At 42.3% G+C, this 24,470-nt stretch overlaps 1 protein-coding gene across 7 annotated transcripts in view; it reads left to right on the top strand.

The window, feature by feature from the left end:
• LOC117359558 (erythrocyte band 7 integral membrane protein-like) overlaps positions 1-24,470 on the top strand; it is a 79,070-nt gene that overhangs the window by 42,968 nt on the left and 11,632 nt on the right. For all 7 annotated transcript variants that reach the window (XM_033942540.1, XM_033942537.1, XM_033942539.1 and 4 more), the window contains 3 exons: positions 1,239-1,326; positions 7,821-7,924; positions 10,646-10,718. In XM_033942540.1, the coding sequence (XP_033798431.1) occupies positions 1,284-1,326; positions 7,821-7,924; positions 10,646-10,718 (220 nt within the window). In that variant the 5' untranslated portion in view covers positions 1,239-1,283. The remainder of the gene's footprint in view (positions 1-1,238; positions 1,327-7,820; positions 7,925-10,645; positions 10,719-24,470) is intronic.

The raw sequence follows: 24,470 nt of genomic DNA, 5'->3' as shown, positions 1-24,470 counted from the left end.
ATCTTAATATAATGATATATTTCACCTAGATACTAATTGATATGAAATACAAAAATTATTAAATAAAGGGTTAAGTCTGGGAATTGGGACTTTTAAAGAAGAGATAACTAATAAGGAGATAAAGAATTTTAAGATACTATTATTTATATGAATAACTTATATGAATGAAAATTATTTGAATATTTATATTGAATTCATTATAGATAATTTTATGTAATTTGCTACAATGAAATATCAATATTGATGATATTAATTATTAATTGAATGATTGAATATGTATAGATATAAATAATTAAATATTACATATGTGGGGGAAAAAGAATAGCTGTATTTTTTGAGATATGTTAATTCAATATGGAGGGATTTTAGTTGTCTGGGGGAGGGGGTTTAGGGTCTGCTATATCAATGTGTGTTCCAGGTCAGACAATGATTATGGGGGGGAGGGGAGGGAGCATAGGGAGAGGGAGAGGGAGGGGGGTTCAGAGGAATAATATATTTATGAGGATTGAAAATGGGATAAATAAAATTTGAATTCTTTTTTTATAATCTTCTTTTTTGGGGGGAAAGGGATGGGGGGATTGGATGAAGGAAATATATTTAATTAATGTGCTGAGGTCTGGTCATCTTTATTATTATAGAAGTATTTGCCAAAATTTATTATAAAATAGATGGATATAAAAATTTATTCTATTAATGTCAATGGTTTAAATCATCCAATTAAGAGAAAGAAAGTACTAATGTTCCTTAAAAAGCAAAATGCGGACATATATTTTATTCAAGGGACGCACCTTTCTGAGATTGAATCTAAAAAGTTATCTGGGGGTTGGATTTCTAAATGCTTCTTTGCACCTGCAATGGGAAAAAAAGCTGGGGTTGCTGTCCTGATAAATAGGAAGTGCAATGCTGATTTCAAATTAATAAACTATGATCCTTTAGGAAGATGGGTGCATATCAAAATGGTTCTGGGAAATACAATCCTGGATTTATTAAATTTATATGCTCCTAATTCGAATCAAATGGAGTTTTTCAAACAAGTTCAACAATTACTGTTACCACTGGCTGCTTCTAATTTAATCGTAGCAGGGGATTTCAATGCTGTAATGGATCCAATTTTGGATAAGAGACCAAGTAGAATTATGAAATCGTTAGGTTTAGATAATTTGGTTCAATCTTGTAATTTAGTTGATATATGGCGTATTCTTCATTTTAATGATCAGGAATTCTCTTTTTGTTCTCAGGTCCACAAATCTTTCTCACGAATTGATTATATAGCGCAGCGAGTGATGAATGCAGTTATTGATCCCATTGTAATTTCAGACCATGCTGGTATGTGGATTGACTTTAAGAATAATGATATAGTATATTTCAATCCAATTTGGAGATTTGATAATGCTTTACTTGCGGATTCGAACTTTCTGGAAGATTTTAAATTAAAGATGAATGAATTTTTTCAAATTAATAATTCGGACAATATTAATGTTGAGATTTTGTGGGACGCATTTAAAGCAACAATAAGAGGAAATATTATTTCATATTCAGCATTTATCAAAAAACAACTTAAAAAACAATATGTTGATTTGGAAAAACAAATTAAAGTATTAGAAAATAAATTAATTAAGAACTGGGAACATAATACATTACAAAGTTTATTAAAAATAAAAGCGAAATATAATGAGATTTCTTCTCTATTTGTGAGGAAAGATATCTTCTATAAGCAAGTTCAGTACTATGGTAATTCAAATAAAGCTGAAAGATTATTAGCTAATTTTCTCAAAGCAAAAAAAAGGAAATCTAAGATTATTGCAATTAAAGATACACAAGGCAACACACACACTAACACCAAAGATATTTTAATACAATTTCTTGATTTTTATAAAGATTTATATTCTTCTGAATCTTATGAAAATAAAGAACAAGAGGGATTACATTTCTTAAACTCATTTATTGGACCAAATGTTCCGGATCATATAAAATGAAGTTTAGAAGATCCTATATCTTTAAAAGAAATAGAATCAGCATCCGGGGTTTGGTTTGGGAAAAGACCCAGAATTGCTTTAGTATCTTTACAAAGACCAATTGTGGAGGAAGGGGTAAATTTTCCAAATTTTTATAGGTACCATCAAGCCTATATTCTAAGACAGGGTATGTATTGGATCCTCCCAGATCTCATGGAGAATGTACCAGATTGGCTATATCTAGAATGGCGGCTCCTGTTCCCATTACATGTAGAACATCTAATTAGTATAAACATGCCTAGACGATATAAGGATAACAGAATTCTATTGGATACTTGGAAGACATTAAGATATATTAGTAATCTATCACCAGAACCAATTGCTAAATCATTAAATCAATCAATTTGGGTAAACTCCAGGATCAAGATTGGCGGATACAAAATCGTCTGGAAACAATGGATAATTGCAGGTATACGAACATTGAATGATGTTATTTCAGAAGGATCAATGCTTAGTTTTTCACAATTGCAACATAAATTTGGATTAAATAAAACACAATATTTTAAATGGTTGCAATTGAAGCAAGCTATTCAGGCAGGGTTCCCTGAATGGAAAACTCTTAATACTCAATATAGTCTGCAGGTCTCCCTTTCTTTCCAACCTCCTTCCCTTCTATTGTCCAGAACTTCTCCCTTCCTCCCCTTTAATCCCAAGAGCAGTGACACAAACTTGGTGGTAGGCAGCATTAAGCTCTTTTCTTGGCTGCTGGAGCTCATAGTCTCTTCCACAGCTTCTTTTGGTCTGCAGCTCACTCCCTTTCCCCCTTCCAGGATTCAGCATCTATCTCCTTCTTAATCCCCCCTTCCCCCACTGAACTACCTTAAAGGTGGCCTGGCAATGGCAGTATTGTACATATGCTGCATGTGGCCTGGTTCAAAGCTTTCTCGCTGACCTGTCCTGACCATTCAGAAACAGGAATTGATGTGAGGGGAGGCAGGACAAGCCAGAGGGAAAAGTTTAGACCATGCTATAGGGAATGTATGTGCAATGCTGATGCTGCTGGGGCCAACAGAAAACCAGTGCAGACAGAAGGATTATGTTGAATTGCAAGTAGGGGGAAAGATACTGGATCAGGCTAAGGACAAGGTTGGGAGCAGAAGTTATGTCTGGAGGAGATAGGAGATGCTACAACAGTTTTGGAGACCACACTACCAAAAAGGATGTGCTGAGGATCGAGTCGGTTCAGCGAACGGTCACCAGGATGGTCTTGGGGCTCAAGGATCTCACGTATGAAGAAAGATTTAAAAAACTGTGGCTGTACTCACTTGAGGAAAGAAGAGAACGGGGAGATATGATTGAAACATATAAGTACATCACGGGACGCCTCGAGTCAGAAGATGATATCTTCTGGCTCATGGGATCCTCGACCACCAGAGGGCATCTGCTGAAGATCAGGGGAGGGAAGTTTCATGGCGACTCCAGGAAGTACTTCTTCACCGAAAGAGTAGTGGATCATTGGAACAGACTCCCACTCCAGGTGATAAAGGCCAGCAGCGTGATGGATTTTAAGAGAAAATAGGATACTCACGTGGGATCTTTAAGGGAGTAAATTCAGGGGAGGGGATACTTGGAATGGGCAGACTTGGTGGGCTATAGCCCTTTTCTGCTGCTTTTTTCTATGTTTCTATGATAAAATGATAACAGACAATAACCTGGATAGTTCATCCAGTCTGCCCATTAGTTATAGACATTATACATTCATGATTAAATTGTCTTTTTTCTTTGATATTTCTGGACTATAATGTCAACCTGGTACTGTCGTTAGGTTCCAACTAGTGGAGTTGCCATTGAAGCTCACTCCAGACTATCCAATAATCTTGTCATTTGTGGAATACAGCTCACAAAGTCTCCTTGCAACATCCTCATGTTCCAAGTTACTGGAATTCCCATCAATGATCTCCCCAGCCCATCCTAAACCGAATCTCTTATAGAGGACCCAGACCGTGCAAAGCAAACCAATACCAGCCTTAGTTCTTCAATTTATACTGCAAGGGAGGCAACGCAGTTATCATGGGTGACTTCAACTATCCAGGGATAGAATGGAACCTAGGCACCTCTAGCTGTGCTAGAGAGGCCAAGTTCCTGGAAACTGTAGGTGATTGCTTCCTGAACAACTTGTCAAAGAAAATACAAGAGAAAATGCAATTCTGGACTGGCAGAAGATATAGAAGTAGAAGGGACACTGGGAAACAGGGATCACAATACGATCCGCTTCAACCTGGAAATAGGGGCAAACATCGGTCTAGAAAGATGGCCATGGCGCTAAACTTCCGAAAAGGGAATTAAGAAGGGATGAGACGTCTGGTGGGGAAGAAGATTAAGAAGAGGATAAACACTAAAGACGCTAGAGCAAGCTAGGTCTCTTTTTAAGGATATGGTCACCGAGGTGCAAAATCTATATATACTGCATATCAACAAGGGATCAAAGAGGAAAACGAATAAAGAACCGGCATGGCTCACTGTAGAGGTAAAGGAAGTGATCAGAGACAAAAAAAAAAACCTCGTTTAAAGGATGGAAAAGATCAAAAATGAACGAAAACTGGAATAAGCACAAACAACATCAACGCAGGTGCCAAAAGAGACTACGAGAAAAAAATAGCCAAGGAGGCGAAAAACTTCAAGCCGTTCTTTTGATATATTAAAGGGAAATGACCCGCGAAGGAAGTGGTGGGACCAATGGATGATCAAGAAATAAAGGGAGTGCTAATGGAGGACAATGCAATCGCCGACAGACTGAACACCTTTTTTGCGTCTGTATTTATCGAAGAGGATATACACAGCATACCGGAATCCATCAGGCTATATGCTGGAAGTGAAAACGGGAAACTGACAAGGTTAACGGTCAGTCTAGAAGAGGTATGCAGGCAGTTTGATAGGCTTAAGAGCGATAATTCCCCGAGGGTCATCAAGGAACTGAAAGGGTCCATAGCTGAACTGCTTCAACTAATAGCTAATCTGTCGATCGAATCGGGAAAGATTCCGGAGGACTGGAAGGTGGTGAATGTTACGCCGATCTTTAAAAAAGGTTTGAGGGGAGATCTGGGAAACTACAGACCAGTGAGTCTGACCTCGGTACCGGGAAAGATGGTAGAGGTGCTGATAAAGGACCGCATTATTGATCACTTTGACGGACACGGTCTGATGAGGACCAGCCAGCATGGTTTCAGCAAAGACAGATCTTGTTTGAGAAACTTGCTGCACTTCTTCGAGGGAGTAAACCGCCAGATAGACAAGGGCAACCCAGTCGATATTGTATATCTGGACTTTCAGAAGGCGTTCGACAAGGTTCCGAATGAACGACTACTTCAGAAAATTGCGAGCCATGGAATCGAGGGTGAAATACGTGGATTAAAAACTGGCTGGAGCATAGGAAACAGAGAGTGGGGGTAAATGGACAAAACTCGGACTGGAAGAGCGTCACCAGTGGGGTGCCGCAGGGCTTGGTGCTTGGAAACGTGCTTTTCAACATCTTTATAAACAATCTGGACATAGGTACGATGACTGAGGTGATTAAATTTGCAGACAATACGAAGTTATTCAGAGTAGTGAAGACGCAGGGAGTTTGCAAAGATCTGCAACGTGACATAATCAGGCTTGAGGAATGGGCATCGACATGGCAGATGAGGTTTAACGTGGATAAGTATAAAGTGATGCATATCGGTAACAAAAATCTCATGCACGAATACAGGATGCCCGGGTACTTGGAGAGATCTCCCAGGAAAGGGAATTGGGAGTTCTGATCGACAAGTCAATGAAGCCGTCCATGCAATGTGCAGTGGCAGCAAAAAGGGCGAACAGAATTCTAGGAATGATAAAGAAGGGGATCATGAACAGATCGGAGAAGGTTATCATGCCACTGTACCGGGCCATGGTGCGCCCTCACCTGGTGTACTGTATACAGCATTGGTTGCTGTACATGAAGAAAAACATGGTACTACTCAAAAGGGTCCAGAGAAGAGCGACTAAGATGGTTAAGCGGTTGGAGGAGCTGCCGTACAGCGAAAGATTAGAGAAACTGGGCCTCTTCTTCCTCAAACACAGGAGATTGAGAGGGGGCATGATCGAAACATTCAAGATAATGAAGGAATAGACTTAGTAGATAAGGACAGGTTGTTCACCCTCTCTAAGGTAGAGAGAACGAGAGGGCACTCTCTAAAGTTAAAAGGGGATAGATTCCGTACAAACATAAGGAAGTTCTTCTTCATCCAGAGAGTGGTAGAAAACTGGAACACTCTTCCGGAGAAAACACCCTCCAGGGATTCAAGACAAAGTTGGACGAGTTCCTGCTGGACCAGAACATATGCAGGTAAGGCTAGTCTCAGTCAAGTGTAATGTTTTACAAAGAGTATACGGGACAGTGTTAATTTACTTATCACTCTGGTCCTGATGAAGCTCTCTTAATATAAATGAGAGCGAAACGGAGATCTTCTGTCGTTGCCATGGTCAGAGAGCCGGGTATGAAGCAGTACACCCGAGCTAAGTATCATCATATGTATATTATATTATAAAATTGAAATAAGGAAAATTTATTTCAATTAATGGTATTAAATAAATCATACACTTTAAATTGAATAAAAAAGAATAAGGACCGATGATAGCTCGCAAAATAGCCACACGCTAAGACTAGTTCTGTATGCCTGTGACTGCGAGCGCTTGAGTTCCTATTTCAATAAATATATTCAATTTAATTCAAACCAAGTGTATGAATTTTTAGGTCTAACATCAGTCCTTTTTGGAAGAAGATAGTTTGTTTCACAAGTGGTATTGGAGTGATTGTGTGAGAAACAAGAAACACCTCATAAGGATACTCCAGAAAGTCTTGTAGTGAAACAGAAAATCATTTAATTTTTCTCTCTTGCAAGATAGGGTGTCCAAATCCCAAAATAGCAAAGTAGGCACACATCTCAGTAGAATCATCCATTATATAGTTATTTCACACATTTCTTAGTCCCTCCTGCCTGCCTGCTCATTGGTTAGAACAACGCAGTTCACATCTTATCAAATGTTTCCCTTCTGGTCCTTCTGTTTTCCCCGCCTCTGTTTATCTTTTCCTTTACTCTCATTTCTCAGATCCCCAACCATATTTCCTCCCATCACATGCTCATCCTTCAGTCTACGTCCTTTGACTTGTTACTTTAACAAAACCTCTATGTTATATTGCTGAGGCATCATGAACTTGTAGTTACTGGAGGCTTTTGTGTTCCCAGGAGTCTCATTCCCCCTCCCTTACTGTCTTTTTGCACACCTCTGCAATATTTAAAAAATTATTAGGACAAGTTTTTCCCTTACTGTGTCTAGGTATTATGACACTTGCAATAATTAATACTATGCAATTGTTGGCAATAATATATTAGTATGTACACTCTCTTATATTATAAAGTTATTTGTTGTTACATTTCTCACAATGGTCGTTTGGAGAAAGGATATTTTCTTTATTAGGATTTATTAACTTCCTTTTTGAAGAAATTCACTCAAGTGATGTACAGTAAGAATAAGTCAAATATAGGCCATATTTTTTGTCTGGGGAATGGGAGGAGGGGCTATTGAGTTGTCTTCTGGACAGGGAATGTTTTTTCATCTATGAGGTTGGATGAATGTGGGGTACTTAGGAGGATAAGAAAATACCTGGTAGGACTGGAGCTTGAGATCATTTGAATTCAACCTGTCCTGAAAAGATGACACTTTAGGATCCAGATCAAGTGAGAGAGGGGGAGAATGATGTTCTTTTTATCCTGTTTTTCTGTTATAATGCTTTTTTGTATGGTTACTTGGAGTGTTTAATTGTATTCTTCTGTGCTGTTGTAGGACATGAAAATGAAGGAACCGGATTCTGGGGAATAATCCTGATTTTTTTCAGTTTTATAGTTTTCCTTGTAACCTTTCCATGGTCCATTTTGACCTCTGTCAAGGTAAATCCATCTTTCTTGTTCCAACTTGCTGGGCAGGGCATCTAAAACCAGGTCCAGAATAGCTTACAAGAGTACTCGCATATAAATTTTTGATTAGAAGTGCCTCTCCCCCCCTCTCCTGAAACTAAGAACAGAGCACTTTTAAAATTGTAATGAGAAAATGCCAGAAATATTCTGGGGTACCCTGAAAGTGGCAATAAAATCCCTGTCTGATATATTGTTCAGGAGGGTTAAATGCCCCTGAGTGGAAGAGTGGCCTAGTGGTTAGAGCAGCAACCTCAGCACCCTGAGTTGTGAGTTCAATTTCCACTGCAGCCCCCTTGTGACTCTAGGCAAGTTAATTAACACTTCATTGCCCCAGGTGCAAAATAAGTACCTGTCTAATAAACTGCTTTGATGGTAACCACACAGAAAAAGCGGTATATCAAGTCCTATCCCTTTTACCATTATATGGGACTGAAATTTGTGCAACTTTAATTGCCTCATTGGGTCAGTTATTGGTTAATTAGTGCAATTATCAGTGTTAACAAGCACTTAATTGATATCACTTGGAGGTTAGATTCATGCACTTCTCTACCCGCTGCACCTCTGCTTTGGTTGCACCAACAGAAAGGTGGTATATCAAATCCATGACCCTCTTACCTAACAGGTCTCATTTGGATTTCAAAAAAAGACGTGGGCATGGTTGGGTCAGGAATATGCTGAAAAGTTGCAAGCACTGTTATGGAATTCCAGTGATGCATGCTTAACTTCTGGTGCAAGTCCTCATGCGGGAATCTGCGTTATACAGGCAGTTCCTGAGTTACAGATGCCCGACTTAAGTACCATTCATACTTAAGAACGTGGTTGTGGCTTAATTTGATTTCACTGAGCAGTATTTCCAGTTGCATAGTCTCCTACACTTCTCCTGCAACAGGTTCAGGAATGATGCATGGCCACATTAAGAACAAAGTGTGGTTGTGCATGCTGTACCTTAGTGGGAACACTGGCAGGGAGAACTGGTCCTTATGTCAGCTGGGAGCAGGGAATAGCAGCAAGAATCTTAAAATCTATAAGTTCTGAATCTAATATAATAAAGCCCTACGCGCGCATGCGCACTCCCACCTACGTGCTCCCGTTTTCTGTGCACTGTAGGGCACCGCAGGTAGGAGTGCGCATGCGCGTGAATCCCCCAAGGTGGCTGTTGGCGGCTGCAGGCCACGGCGGCTGTCGGCAGCTGAAGGCCGTCGCAGCTGTCGGCGGCTGCAGGCTCGGTGGCAGGTTGGAGACAGCGCCTATCCTCAGGTCCCCCTCTCCCCTCAGCCATCAAGAGGAGACATGAGGTAAGAAACGCCTACTTCTCTTCCCCCCCAACCCAGGCAGAGGCGCAGCCGACAAACCTACCCGGAGCCGGAAACGAAACGCCGAGGTCATCTCGCTGTGGGAGGGGTTGATGGGAGGGTCAATGGGGTCGGATGCACGGTGGCGGGGGTGGGGGGGAAGATGAAAACAGGCTGATCACCGGTTCTACTGCACAGGGGGAATGGGAGGGAGGGAAATAAAAATGCCGGGTTCTACTGTACAGGGGGAATGGAAGGGGGTAGAAATTTAAAGATGCTGCTCATTGGGTCTACTACACAGGGGGATGGGAGGGAGGCAGGCAGGCTGGCTTCGGGGGTGGGGTTGAGTCAAAGTCTGGAAGGCAGTAAGGGGGACATAGGAAGGAGGCACTGGGGGGCACAAAGGGCATAGAAAGGGGCACTGAGGGCACTAAGGACACAGGACAGAGGCACTGGGGGCACTAAAGACACGGGAAGGAGGCACTGGGGGCACTAAGGACCCAGGACGGATGCACTGGGGGCACTAAGGACATGGGAAGGAGGCACTGGGAGTACTATGGCCACAGGACGGAGGCACTGGGGGCACTTAGGACATGGGAAGGAGGCACTGGGGGCACTAAGGACGTAGGAAGGAGTACTAAGGACATGGGAAGGAAAAACTGGGGTACTAAGGACATAGGAGGCACTGAGAGCACTAAGGACATAGGATAGGACAGTATGGACATAGGAAGGGGGCCACTGAGAGACAAGCAGGCATGGCACAACACAGAAATACAGGGGGACAGGGAAACAGACAGAAAGAAAGATAGACAGGGAGCCAGGGAAAAACACAGACAGAAAGAATGACAGACAGAAAGCATCCAAGGAGAAAGAGACAAAGGGGAAAACCCCCCCAAAATAGACATCTACTCTAGCACCCGTTAATGTAACGGGCTAAAATACTAGTTACATATAAATCCAATTTAAGAACAGCTTTAAAAACTAACTCGTTCTCTACCTGGGGACTGCCTGAACACTATTCTATAAAGAGCTCTCATCCCAGTGTACCCTTTATAGAATTGTGTTGAGTGCCAATTTTTCCCAGCATCTAGTTTTCAGCACCAGTTACTGAATTCGGCCCATAGCAGCTTCTATGGCTGCACTCCTCTTACATCTTTATATTGCTGAAATGTATGAATTTCTCAAAACGGAAAAGAGATACTCTTGGGAATTTTTATTTAGTAATAGATGATCACTTCATGCCATTCTTTAAGTCTCCACTCCTTGGTGGATTGATTCAGAGTGACAGAGGGTAGGGAATGGCTAGCTGAATAGATAAATTGCAGATCTGTAAGCTCATTAATGTGATATGTCAGTTATTGAGGCACCAGGACAGAATTTTGCCTTGTTCCTTTCATTTTAGATTGTTCGAGAACACCAGCGAGCAATAATTTTCAGGCTCGGTAAAATGACTAAAGAAGGAGTAAGAGGACCAGGTAAGGTGGTGTCTGTGCACCTGATAGTTTGTTCCTGCAGCAAAACAATTATGAGGGGCCGATGAAAAGTTCTGCATGAAGAGAATGACGTGGAGCCATGAACCTTACAAGTTATGATATGAAAAGAAACAAAAAGTGTCAAGAAAAGTGTGGAATAACTTGTAATTTCATGGCTCCACATCATTCTCTTCTTTGTTGGGCTGAGAACTTTTCAATGAACCCTCATACTCCACTTTAGGGAGAGATCCCTACCATTCTTCCAGAGGGTTCGTATGATTTTAGGAATAACATAAGAGATTTTCTGTTACTTTACTTTTGAAGTCAATATGACAGGTGTTTTATCTCCACCCGTGAACCGGGTCTTGCAGAAAACCACTCTATTCCCTCTGTTCCTCTCACATGGCTGAGGAATACAGAGCCTCTTGCAGTTTTTATTTTTGCAAGCGAACCTTGCAGGAGTGTTTCTGATCTCTCCTGCTTTTTCTTACTTTTTTCACTAAGTTTGTCTTTTTCTCAGCTTCAGTACTTTGAGACCCCTTCAGAGGGGTTCTTTGCCTGGGAAAGGAGGCAGCTTCCATGGAGTCGGACTGCAGCTTCATAGGGCAAGCTTTGGGTGGAACTGTAGAGCCAGCCTGCTATTTACTACCTCTTGGCTCGAGGTCCATTCCCCTGGACGAAAGCTTGTCTTCTGAACTTGTTAGAGGTTTAAATGCTAGTTCTGTGCACCTTGAGTAAGAATCAAGGGGTGAAGTTTCATGAATCCAGTGGATTACAGGACCAGAGGCAACATGGATTCACTAGAGGTATATCTTGTCAGACAAATCTGATCAATTTCTTTGAGGGTGACCAGAGAATTGGGTAGAGGGAGTGCACTAGATGTGGTTTATTTAGATTTTAGCAAAGCCCTTGACAGTGTTCCACACAGACATCTAATAAACAAAATGAGTGCCATTGGGATGGTCCCAAAGTGATGGGTTGGGTCAAGAACTGGTTCAGTGAAAGACGACAGAGGATAGTGGTCAATGAAGATCGCTCTGAGGAAAGGGTTGTTGCCAGTGGTGTGCCTCAAGGTTCTGTTCTTGGGCCTGTTCTTTTTAACATTTTTATAAGCGATATTGCTGAAGGGCTTTCAGGTAAGATTTGTCTCTTTGTGGATGATACCAAAATCTGCATGGTCTTCGTCATAAGGAGTATGGGGACAGACTTAAAGATCTCAATATGTATACATTAGAGGAAACTTCCTAATAATGATGTAAAATTTTAAACTCTATCTGATTTGGGATAATATCACTTCTCAAAGTCCAACACCAAATCCCAAATATCAAGAAGATAACAAACACTTTAATATTGATAAAGGCCTCAGTCCTACCACTCCACTGCTATATAAAGTTTGGTAACGGGAAGAATTACGTGGTCTTCATCACCGGCCTATATATATTGTTTTTGTGCTATCATTTTTTAATATTTTAAATAAACTTTAGTATTTAAAACTATAATAGCGATATCTAAAGCTTTAAGCCACTTATCTTTAAAGCTGACATGACTCAGGAGAGACGACCTGACATGTTTCACACTCCCGTGCTTTATCAAGGGTCTCCCGCAGCTTTCCTGTCATCAGACTCAATGTTAGTAACTAAGTCGATGAAGCCGTCCATGGCGAAAAGGGCAAACAGAATGCTAGGAATGATAAAGAAGGGTATCATGAACATATCGGAGAAGATTATCATGCCGCTGTACCAGGCCTTGGTGCGCCCTCACCTGGAGTACTGCGTGCAGCACTGGTTGTCATACATGAAGAAGTACATGGTACTATTCAAAAGGGTCCAGAGAAGAGCGACTAAGATGGTTAAGGGGCTGGAGGAGTTGCCATACAGTGAAAGATTAGAGAAACTAGGCCTCTTCTCCCTTGAAAAGAGGAGACTGAGAGGGGACATGATCGAAACATTCAAGATCCTGAAGGGAATAGACTTAGTAGATAAGGACAGGTTGTTTACCCTCTCCAAGGTAGGAAGAACGAGAGGGCACTCTCTAAAATTGAAAGGGGATAGATTCTGTACGAACGTAAGGAAGTTCTTCTTCACCCAGAGAGTGGTAGAAAACTGAAACGCTCTTCCGGAGTCTGTCATAGGGGAAAACACCCTCCTTGGATTCAAGACAAAGTTAGACAAGTTCCTGCTGAACCTGAACGTACGCAGGTAGGGCTAGTCTCAGTTAGGGTGCTGGCTTTGACCAGAGGGCTGCCACGTGAGCGGACTTCTGGGCACGATGGACCACTGGTCTGCCCCAGCAGTGGCAAGTCTTAAGTTCTTAAATATCTACGTGGTGTAAATGCACATGAGTCGCGTCTCATTTGAAAGAAGCTCAGGAATAATAGGGCATAGGCTGAAGTTAAGAGGTGATAGGCTCAGAAGTAATCTAAGGAAATACTTTTTTTACAAAAAGGGTGGTAGATGCATGGAACAGTCTCCCGGAAGGAGTGATGGAGACAAGAGACTGTGTCTAAATTCAAGAAAGCGTGTGACAGTCACGTGGGATCTCTTAGAGAGAAGAAGAGATAATGGTTAATGCAGATGGGCAGACTAGATGGGCTATGGGCCTTTATCTGCCATCATGTTTCTATGTTTCAGGCTGTGTTTTCCTTTCTCTGGTCATGTGACAAAGTTCCAAGGGGGTGGAGGTTTTGGTCATGGTCCATCCGACTTGTCAGCCCAATGATCCTGAAGATTGATCCATTTGGATAAACTTTGAGGCAGAAATTCCTTTCCCTTCACTTCAGCTGCTGTGAAAATGCTGACAGGCATGGCACTTCAGAGACTGTGAGTACAGTTCCATTATAGCCTATGTGAGAATCAGGGGAGGTCTAATTTTTTTTTAGCAGTTTCTGGTGGTAGGGTTCAGGTCTTCCCAGGGCATTTTTGGCCCGATTTTCCTGGTGGCAGCCATCTTAGATTTTACTGATTTTCAAAGTCTGTTTTCTGCCTCAAATCCCCCTTGATTTTGTTTAAAATCGATAGGGATGGATTCCTCAGCCCCTAAGCCATCAAAATCATGTGTGGATTGCACTGGACTTCTGAAGGAGGAGTATCCATGGATTGCGTGCCACAGCACATGAGGGGAGGGGGGCGGGATCTTTGTTCAGCTCATGTAGAGAGCATTCCTTACAGACCTGGCTCATGCAGTGCTGTCAGTGTGCTTGTTGTAAACTTCTGGATTTGACAGAGGCTTATCTTCATATCCCTATATTCCTGGGACACCAGACGGGTGTGAGATTTCATGATCTCCAGCAGCATTTCCAGTTTGCAGCCCTTCCTTTTGGGCTTACGACAGCTCTCTGCACTTTCACCAAGGTGATGGTGGTGGTAGCGGCTCATCTCCGCAGGATGCGGGGTCCAAGTTCATCCCTATCTGGACAACTGGTTTATCAGAGCTCCATCCAGACTGGAGTGTGAGCAAGCAGTGCAAACAGTGGTCTCTCTTCTGCAGTGCTGGATTGTCAGTTTCAAGAGGGCTGTCCCCAAGCAGCAACGGCTGTAAGATGGCTCCTCCACTCCTCCGCTCGAGCCGTTGAATTTAAAGTTTCCCGGCACGGGCTGGGGGGCGGAGCAAGCTCGCACGCCCGGCCCAGCAGTAAGAGCAGCGTCGGCTCGGCTGGCTAAAGCAGGGCAGGCAGCCGCTGCGGGAGATGTCCTGTCGGGTTGGTCCGGGGTTGAGAGGGCTGTCCCCAAGCAGCAACGGCTGTAAGATGGCTCCTCCGCTCCTCCGCTCGAGCCGTTGAATTTAAAGTTTCCCGGCACGGGCTGGGGGGCGGAGCAAGCTCGCACGCCTGGCCCAGCAGTAAGAGCAGCGTCGGCTCGGCTGGCTAAAGCAGGGCAGGCAGCCGCTGCGGGAGATGTCCTGTCGGGTTGGTCCGGGGTTGAGAGGGCTGTCCCCAAGCAGCAACGGCTGTAAGATGGCTCCTCCGCTCCTTACTTGCTCCGCCCCCCAGCCCGTGCCGGGAAACTTTAAATTCAACGGCTCGAGCGGAGGAGCGGAGGAGCCATCTTACAGCCGTTGCTGCTTGGGGACAGCCCTCTCAAACCCAGACCAACCCGACAGGACATCTCCCGCAGCGGCTGCCTGCCCTGCTTTAGCCAGCCGAGCCGACGCTGCTCTTACTGCTGGGCCGGGCGTGCGAGCTTGCTCCGCCCCCCAGCCCGTGCCGGGAAACTTTAAATTCAACGGCTCAACGGTGCAGCCGTTCGGCGCGCCGGCTAAGGCGCACGGCAAAGGCGCGTGCGCCTTAGCTCGCGCCTTTGCGAAGCGGCTGAGTGAAGCACAAACAGTCCAACTTATAATTCAACCGCAATAACTGATTCTTTAAGACTTCATAACAAACGTGGAAACCTCCTACAAATAACAAATTAACCGCCTCAATCTAAACCAACATCATTAAGAGGCGTGGCTTGACTACCGCGAGGACCACAAACATGAAATAACTACTCCTCCTCACCCACACTCAAAACTGATTAAAAAGTGCTTATTTTTTGGAAAAAAAAAAAAAAAACTCCGCGATTTCGCCAAAATATAACTTCATGAGTCCCTATGTCGCCTACAAAATCGACAAAAAACGAAACTGCTCCACCTACATCGATCGGAGGGAAGAAGCTGAAATCTGATCTGAACACGCCAGAGAAAATGGCACCGAAGAATGATGAGGCCTCACTTGACTTGCTCCTGAAAGAAATAAGATCAAATCGGAGCATAATTCAGGAGCAGGTTGATGAAATCAAACTTTTAAGAAGTGAGATTGAGGCAATTAATTCCCAATTTGTAGATGCCCGACATCGTTTGGACGTCCTAGAGGAAAAAACATCTGTCATATCTTCACTACAAGAAACGGTAACTAAACATGATAAACTGATTACTACTTTACAAAGAGACTATGAAGATCTTTCTAATCGCAGCAGAAGATCCAACTTAAGAATTATTGGGATACCTGAATCATCGGAGGGCTCTGATATGGTTGCCTTTCTGTCTGCTTTCCTGCCTGCTACCCTGGGTCTTGTCTTCTCAACTCCGTTGGAAATAGAGCGTGCTCACCGAGTGCCGTCTCACCTCTCTACACATGCATCTTCTCCCAGGCCTATTGTGGCTAAACTCCTCAGATTTCAGCACACATTACAGATCCTCACAACAGCAAAATCTAAACCTCAGCTACTACATCAAGGCAGGAAATTTTTCATTGTTCCAGATCTGGCTAAAACCACAGCCTTGAAGAGAAAGGCTTTTCTCTCTCACCGACAGGAGCTCAAAGACATTGGAGCCAAATACGGTCTTATGTATCCTGCCAGGATGAAAGTTACCTACAATAACCGCACTACTTCTTACACTGATCCTGAGGAGCTGACTGCATTCCTGGACTCTCTGAAAATGCGCTGACATGCTGAGCTACTGATGTCTATGCTTGCATCTGGTTCCTGCTGTTAAGGTTTTCTGCTGTTAAGGTTTTCTGCTGTTATAGCTTGCTAATACATGACTGTACAATTTATTGCTTTGTGTGAATAAGCACACCACCTTCATGTTTCTCAAATTGAGTGAGTGTGGAATAATGTTAGCTGTTCCGTATGTGTTACTTCTCCGTGCTCACAGGAGCACCCTTAAACTGTTTTATCCCACGCTTGATAGTTTGGTCTTTCTTTTTTCTGACCTTGTATTATGCTATCACTGCTAATCTATTTGCTCTTTCTCTTATGCTTTCTTTATTTCTACTTTCTGGCAGAAGTGTCTGCTTGATATTCTGGTTGTGTCATTTGCTTTTTTCTCATAAAGGTGATATCTACTATATCCTACCACCACATATAACAGATTATGGCTGACTTACATATCCTTTCTTTTAACGTGAATGGTTTGAACCATCCTATTAAAAGGAAGAAGATAGCCAACTATGTGACTAATAAACATCCTGATGTGATTTATTTACAGGAGACCCACCTCCCGCCCGCTGCCTCCTTGAAATTTAAGTTGAAGGGATATTCCACTCATTTATATTCCCCTGCAACTCAGAGGAAGAAAAATGGGATATCAATACTTATCAGTGACAAGCTATCCCCAATTATTCATTCTGTTAAAACAGACTCTGACGGAAGGTGGTGTCTGGTTCATGCTGCGTTGCACTCAATAGATTTTGTGTTCCTTAATATTTACGCTCCTGTTTTGGACCATCCGGACTTTTTCAAAGATCTTCAGCTGGCATTAGTTGAATATGGTTCTTGCTCTCTGATATTAGGAGGTGACTCAACCAAATTCAGGACATTTATATAGATCGATCATCATCTTGCAGACCCTCAAAGTCCAAATCTTTCTCAGCCCTACATGCTTTAATGGAAGCCTTCTCCCTTGTAGATCCTTGGCGTTTACTGCACCCGAAAGATAGAGAGTACTCTCACTTTTCATCACCACACAACACTTACTCAAGAATTGATTTCTTTCTTCTTTCCCCCTCACTCATTCAAGACGTAACAAATACTATCATACATCCAATATCTCTTACAGATCACGCAGCCATTTCCTTGCACTTAACTATTTCTGCCCCACGCAAAGAATCTCCCTCTTGGCGACTTAATAATGCCTTACTTTTAGATGATGCAATAGTGGACAAAATCAAATCTTTTACCACAGAATTTTTTGAAATTAACACCAAAGATTCAGAAACCTGTCCTGCTATTGTTTGGGAAGCTTACAAAGCCTCTCTCAGAGGTGAATTGATTAAACTTGCTTCCTGGAAAAAAAAACAATCCATACAAAAAGAAAAAGAATTGGAAATCTCTATCAAAAACTTAGAACTACAACATATGTCCACTCATTTGCATGATCCATCCATGTTCCAACGAATTCAAAATCTTAAATATGAATATAATACTCTGCTTTCCCACACGGCCCGACGTGACATTTTCATTTCCTCCTCCGGTCACTATATGGGAGATAATCTTATGGGTCGCCCTTTAGCTTGATATCTTAAAACTAAATCAAAACGTTTACACATCTCAGCTGTTCAAGACTCATCAGGACAATTAGCTAGAACCAGATCTCTGATTTCTTCCCAATTTGAAAAATTTTATACTACTCTATATCAATCTGAGCTATCAGCCCCTGAATCGGATATAGACTCTTTCCTCGCCTCTTTAACTCATCCGACTGTATCGGAATCTATAAAAACAAAACTGGACGCTCCCATCACCACGTCTGAGATTGAAACTACTATATCCTCCTTACCCACTGGGAAAGCCCCAGGTCCGGATGGCTTTACTAATGAGTTCTTCAAAATTTTCCGAGCTCTCTTGGCGCCTCAACTCCTCACGTATTATGATTTTCTCCACTCCACTCCGGATAAACAATTTAATTTCGCTGAGGCCACTATTGTAGTTATTCCTAAACCAGAACGCGATGCTACTTTGGTTAAAAATTTCCGTCCTATCTCTCTCCTTAATTTGGATTACAAAATTATGGCAAAACTACTCGCATTAAGACTCACCACAGTGATCCCAACCCTTGTACACAAAGATCAAACAGGATTCATCAAACAAAGATACATAGGAGATAATTTACGCTTATTTCACCATATCAATGCTCACGCCAAAACACTGTCAGATCCTGTGATTGGTCTAGCCATTGATGCTGAGAAAGCCTTCGACCGAGTGGAGTGGCCATTCTTATTCCAAGTACTGAAATGGTACAATTTTGGTCCTTTCTTCACAGACTGGATAGAAACACTATATAGACAACCCACAGCTCGTATTCTGATTAACAACTCTCACTCCAACAAATTCCCCCTTCATAGAGGCATCCGTCAAGGCTGTCCCCTTTCACCATTGTTATTTGACTTAGCGTTGGAACCTCTCCTGTCAGCTATCCGACAATGTCCCCTAATTAAGGGTATCCCCTCGTCCAGTCGAGACATTAAATTAGCAGCCTATGCTGACGATGTCCTTCTCTTTCTCAGAGATCCTCTTGTTTCCTTGCCCCATCTTATTAACATTGTCTCTCAATACTCTCAACTTTCTGGATATTCTGTTAATTGGGAGAAATCAGAAATCTTTCCTCTCAATGACCACATCTCCTCCTCAGATCTGGCTCAATTTCCTTTTTCATGGTCACAGGGAGCTGTGAAATATTTAGGGGTCCTAATTCATAAAGATCCAGTACACGCACAGGATCTGAACATATCCAAAATCAAAAATTTAGTTTTAAACACTACAACTCGTTGGTCCCCACTTTATTTGTCATGGTGGGGCAGAATAGCCTCCATTAAAATGACTTTAGCCCCGCAAATTAATTACACCCTTTCCATGCTTCCCCTCCTATGCCAGAAAAAATTATTTCATTGGCTCAATATGAAAATCTCTGAATTTATTTGGAACAAGAAAAAACCCCGTATTGCTCTCGCCAAGCTGAAGGCCTCTAAGATTAATGGTGGATTAAATTTACCAGATTTTTATTATTATTATATCGCATCTTTAGCCAAATATGGAGTTTATTGGATCGTTGATTCTAATCCTCAGGATCAACCAGCATGGTTTGAAATGGAACGCTTTTTAAGTGCACCACTGCACGTTTCCTGCTTCCTTACAGTGTCAATACCTAGACACTTGAGAAAGTATTCCTTGTTGAGTGCAACGCAGCATGCTTTTCATCTTCTAGATGCAACGGCTGAGATCTCTGTTAGCGAAAGCCCACTCATGTCCCTTTGGAATAACCCTAAAATTCAAAATAAAGGTAGATCCCTTTCATGGAAGAGGTGGCAACGGGCGGGTGTCGAGTTTGCTCATCAATTAATCTCCTCCACCTCATTCGTTCCTTTTGATATTTTTTGTTCTGCATATTCACTTCCATCCTCTATACATTCCCAATGGCTCATGCTTACTGGAATACTGTCTAAGGTACATATACGCCCTGACTTTATGACCTCTATCCACACTGTTCACCACTGGTCTACTCTGGCCTTAATGAAGGGTAAAGCGATATCTCTTTTTTATAGTATTCTAAGGGATCACTCTTTCACCTTTTCACCTCAATCAATGAACCAATGGGAATCGATTCTGCAGACTACGCTTTCTGATATAGCTTGGGAACTTTTCTGGTCCTCTACAAACCGTCCTCTTCTATCTTCCAGAGTCTCGCAATCAATGTTCTTCGTTATGTGGAATGCAGTATGGACCCCATTTCGCATGTGGAAAGCGAAGCTAAAACAAGACTCCAACTGCTGGAATTGTTTGAAAGAGTCTGGAACTCTTGATCACATGCTTTTTCATTGCTCTATAGTTCACTCCTTCTGGATTCGTATTTGGGACACTATAAAATCTATTACTAAGTGTTCAGAAGAGATCTCCATGGACATTGTAATTCTTCGTTCTCAACACCCTTGTTTCGCACAAACAAACTGCCCACCTAAACTCATTGATGCCATGTTTGTAACAGCTCTTATGCATATTCTAAAAAATTGGAAATCATCCTCGCTACTTGACTACACCTTTTGGTGGAACTCTCTGAGCATGTATCACAAATTTGAATCTTATGCATATGAGAAAAACATGATTTCTCGACTCTCCAGAAACATGGTGCGAAATAAATCACCTTGGTCATTCTTAGATTCATATGTTCATTCTAACCAGTAGACACTTCTGCCTCTCTATCTATCTATCTCTCTCTTTTTCTTTTTCTCCCTCTTTCTTTCCCTCTCTCTTATTTCACTTTCCCTGCTTTTCTGCCTTTCATATATCTTCTATTAGCAGTTACAAATACCCTGGATTCTTTTTATTAATCTGGTTGTATGTAAATGATTGTAGACATAGACTTTTTCTACACCATTGTGTCTTATTCAGATTTTGTGTGTTTGAACTGCTTTCTGTAAATTTCTTATAATATTCAATAAAAACTAATGAACCTGGATTGTCAGTTTCAAAAAGAGCCAGCTTGTACCTTCACAGATGCTGGAATATCTTCAAGTCCGGTTCAATAAGATCCAGGGATGTATTCTTCCCAAGCCATGCAAACAGAAGCTCCAGAAATTGATCATGGCTCTCCTGGTGCTACTAAACCCCACTGCTTGGCATTACCTGCTTTATTTCAAGAAAGATATAGCAGTACTAGAAAAGATTCAAAGAAGAGCGATAAAGGGGATGGAACTTCTCTTGTAAGATGATAGACTAAAACTTTTAGGGCTCTTCAGCTTAGAAAAGAGACGGTTGAGGGGAGATATGATTGGAGTCTACAAAATTCTGAGTGGAGTAGAATGAGTATAAGTGGATTGATTTTTCACTGTCAAAAATTACAAAGACACTCAATGAAGTTACAGGGAAATACTTTTAAAACCAATAGGAGGAAATATTTTTTCACTCAGAGAATAGTTAAGCTCTGGAATACATTGCCAGAGGTTGTGGTAAGAGTGGATAGCGTAGATGGTTTTTAGAAAGGTGTGGACTTTTCCTGGAGGAAAAGTCCATAGTCTTTTATTGAAAAAGACATGGGGAAGCCACTGCTTGCCTTGGTATGAACCTGGATTGGTCACCATGAGGATGGGCTACTGGGCTAGATGGACCATTGGTCTCACCCAGTAAGGATATTCTTTGTTCTAGTTAGTGCTCATTACATGTAGCAAGTTGGTGCCATGTTCTTGCCTGTTTTTCATGTTGCCTGTTTGTTATTTTTTTCTTGTATATTGCATGGCAGAACAGAATGATAGTTGGCTAGGAAGCTCTCCGTGCCCCCCCCCCCCCCTTGTTTGTATACTTTGTTCCACTGCTATTCATTTGCTTTTGGACTGAACCGCAGGGGTCTCTGTATTCCTTAGCCATGTGAGAGGAGCAGAGGGAAAAAATGTATGGTTTTCTGCAAGACCCGGTTCGCAGATTGAGATAAAACACCTGGCATATTGACTCCATCAGGAACTAACAGAAAGAAGATTACCAAAGATAAGAACCTAATCTTCCATTCTAGTGCAGGGTTGCCAAACATTGGTCTTTGAGGGCTGCAATCTAGTTGAGTTTTCAGGATTACGCCAATGAATTTTCATGAGATATTTCCATGCACTGCTTCCATTGTATACAAATAGATCTCATGCATTTTAATTTGGGAAATCCTGAAAATCCAAACTAGCGAGGGCCGAGGTTGGATGCCCATGTTCTAGTACAATAGGTTTGTCATTCTGGACAATAGGATATTCTCCCCATGCTCATGAGCCATGCAGAAGGAATCCATTCTAGGTTGTCATATCTTTTTCCTCCTTCTCCAGAGGACTCTGCTGCCCCCTTCAGATTTTCCTTATGCATGCAAGCCAGGTGTCTTTCTGATTTGCTCTCTATATTTCTTTATTATATTTGGCATTTTTCGCTGTTTTTGCCACTATCAGTGCACCAGAACTTCCCAGTATGAGGGAAAGCTCTGCCTGCGTGGAAAAGGAACAGACAAGACTGCAGCCAGCAGGTTAATCCCTTGGGGAGATGTTTGGACAGCCTGCAGAAACTTGTTGAAACTCGGGGTTCATATCCTTAGTAGCTTAGCTTGCCTACTGAATCGCAAGGGCTTGAGCGCAGGCTGTTAGGCATTCACAGGGAACTCAGATGGACTTTTCAGGGTGCCAGCTGCGATTTCATCTCTCCCCCTTCGTGTGCGCAGTTCCTCAGGGGGTTGAGGATCAATTTGATTTCGGTATGACTGGCAGTCCAAAGATCTCAGCGTTTGGAGGACTAGTAGATTGAGGCAAGGATTCTTCTCACAGACACAGCTACTGCTTAGAGCTGAGACAGGCTGCAGCACCTTCAAAGCACATGTCACAATGTGTAAGGCTATTATAGCGTGTGAGGTAAATTTGGGATCTGAAAAACCTATTTTTGAAAGTTACTGCCACATCCTGTAGGGTCCCCCACCTCTAAATTCTTGTTTTCTGAGATTGTTTTTTTTTTTTAACTTTTACTTTTAGTAAAATCATGTTTGAGCCATTTTTTGATGGCAAAAAGCTGCTGTGGCAGCCATATTGAATTTCCCTTTTTTTTTTAAATCAAAGTTCTCCAGATCCTTCAAATCACCTCATTTTGCCTCAAAACTGGCAGGGTTGGAAACTTCAGGCTCTTCTTACTCGTAAATCCTGTCAGATTTGCACTGGTTGAATACCAGAAGAGCACCCTTGCACCATGTGCTGTGCAGCAAGTGAAGGGGGGCAGGAGCGTAGGTCTCAGCCTCCCCTTTGGTCTCTAGGGTTGAGGAACTTCTGGAGGTGGCCTGTCTATAGGGAGAAAATCCCTTCCAGAGCCTCAGAACAGTGGCATAACTAAGCATATGAGTGTGGAAGTAGCGGAGCCAAAGAGACGTAAAGTGGAGTTACCTAAAAGGGCCTGCGTGCTGCCTAGTTACACCTTTTTTCCTAAATTTGTTAATTTAATGTGGAGAGCTTATTTGGATAACTGGGATCCTCATATGAGGTCTGATAGCAAGCTAGGCATTGCGCAAGGGGGCTTGGGCTCCCAGGGCACATCATTGTCTTTGGCAGAGGCTGTCTAGGATTCTATGAACCTTTCTGACAGGGACTCGGAAGGTGAAGAATCAGTCTGTATACCCTTGCTGTCACAGAGCGAGTATTCCTTGTTGGTTGATATAGAGTTGGAAATAGGAGCAAGTATGCAGGAAGCAGTGGTGACCCTCTACCAAGTGGAAGATCCCATAGTACACCGGCTGTTGAAGCCGTTGGTGCTATTAGAGCTCATTATTGATTCCCTCTGGGACTTCATCTCTAGTACTTCAGGCCCCTTCCACTGTTTTCTATCCTGAGCAGAGTGAGAATGCAGCCCATGTCTTTTCTCTGGCATCTTGATAATCAGTGTTTTAGTCACAAAGCACTGGGATGCTCCTGAGGGCTTTTTCGAGGTATCCAAGGCAATGACTAGGCCATATTCTATGGTACTAGAGTGGCAACAGGTGCTCACTCAGCCTAAGGTGGATTTCTTGGTAACTCAGGTAACCAAGCAAATGTCTTGCTGAGTGAGGGAGGGAAGGGTAGTATTAAAGGATACACAGGATCACCGAGTGAATGTGATCCTAAAAAGGCAGTTTGAGTCTATGGCCTTAGGGTTCAAAACACCTGTAGCAGCCTCTTTTATAGCACGCGCTTGTCATACTAAGATGCGTGGGCTTGCCCTGGCAGAGGGTGAAGCTTTGTCCCAGCTGATGCTAGCAGGGGTGGATTGTGTGGCCGATGCTGTATACAACAAGAACAAACTCCAGTTTCAATGCAACAAAATATGATTATCTCTCTATACTATCATCAGGTTATCTTACAGATCTTCAGATCACGGCTTGTGTAGTTTAATATCACGTGGTATAATTCTTAATTGATCCTGATATAGACCTGATGAATATTTCTTTTTTTCTTTCTTTAATTCTTTTAATCTTTTTCATATATAGTTTTCCTAATTATATCTTATCTTTTTGAATATAGACATTCAAGGTGCTTTACTCAATCTCATTTTTGTTATGTAAAAGCTCCCATGAAATAAGTGCGAAGATATTACTTAGCTTGGTATTCAGTCATCCCCTCACCGATGCGTTTCCTTCTACTTCTTCAGGGAAGCAACTGTGAAAAACCAAAAAGCTCCGTTCAAACATTTATCTTCACATTATTAACAAAGTCTCGGCTTATTCGATTTTAGCCCACAGAATGCTCTGAATCTGGCAATAGGCGGGAAATTCTATCTTCAAGGCTACTCTCAGTGGGGCGTGGCTTGG

This window comes from Geotrypetes seraphini, chromosome 4 (genome assembly GCF_902459505.1).
Source record: "Geotrypetes seraphini chromosome 4, aGeoSer1.1, whole genome shotgun sequence".
Classification (NCBI taxonomy): Eukaryota; Metazoa; Chordata; class Amphibia; order Gymnophiona; family Dermophiidae; genus Geotrypetes; species Geotrypetes seraphini.
This window is presented reverse-complemented; position numbering and strand designations above follow the sequence as displayed.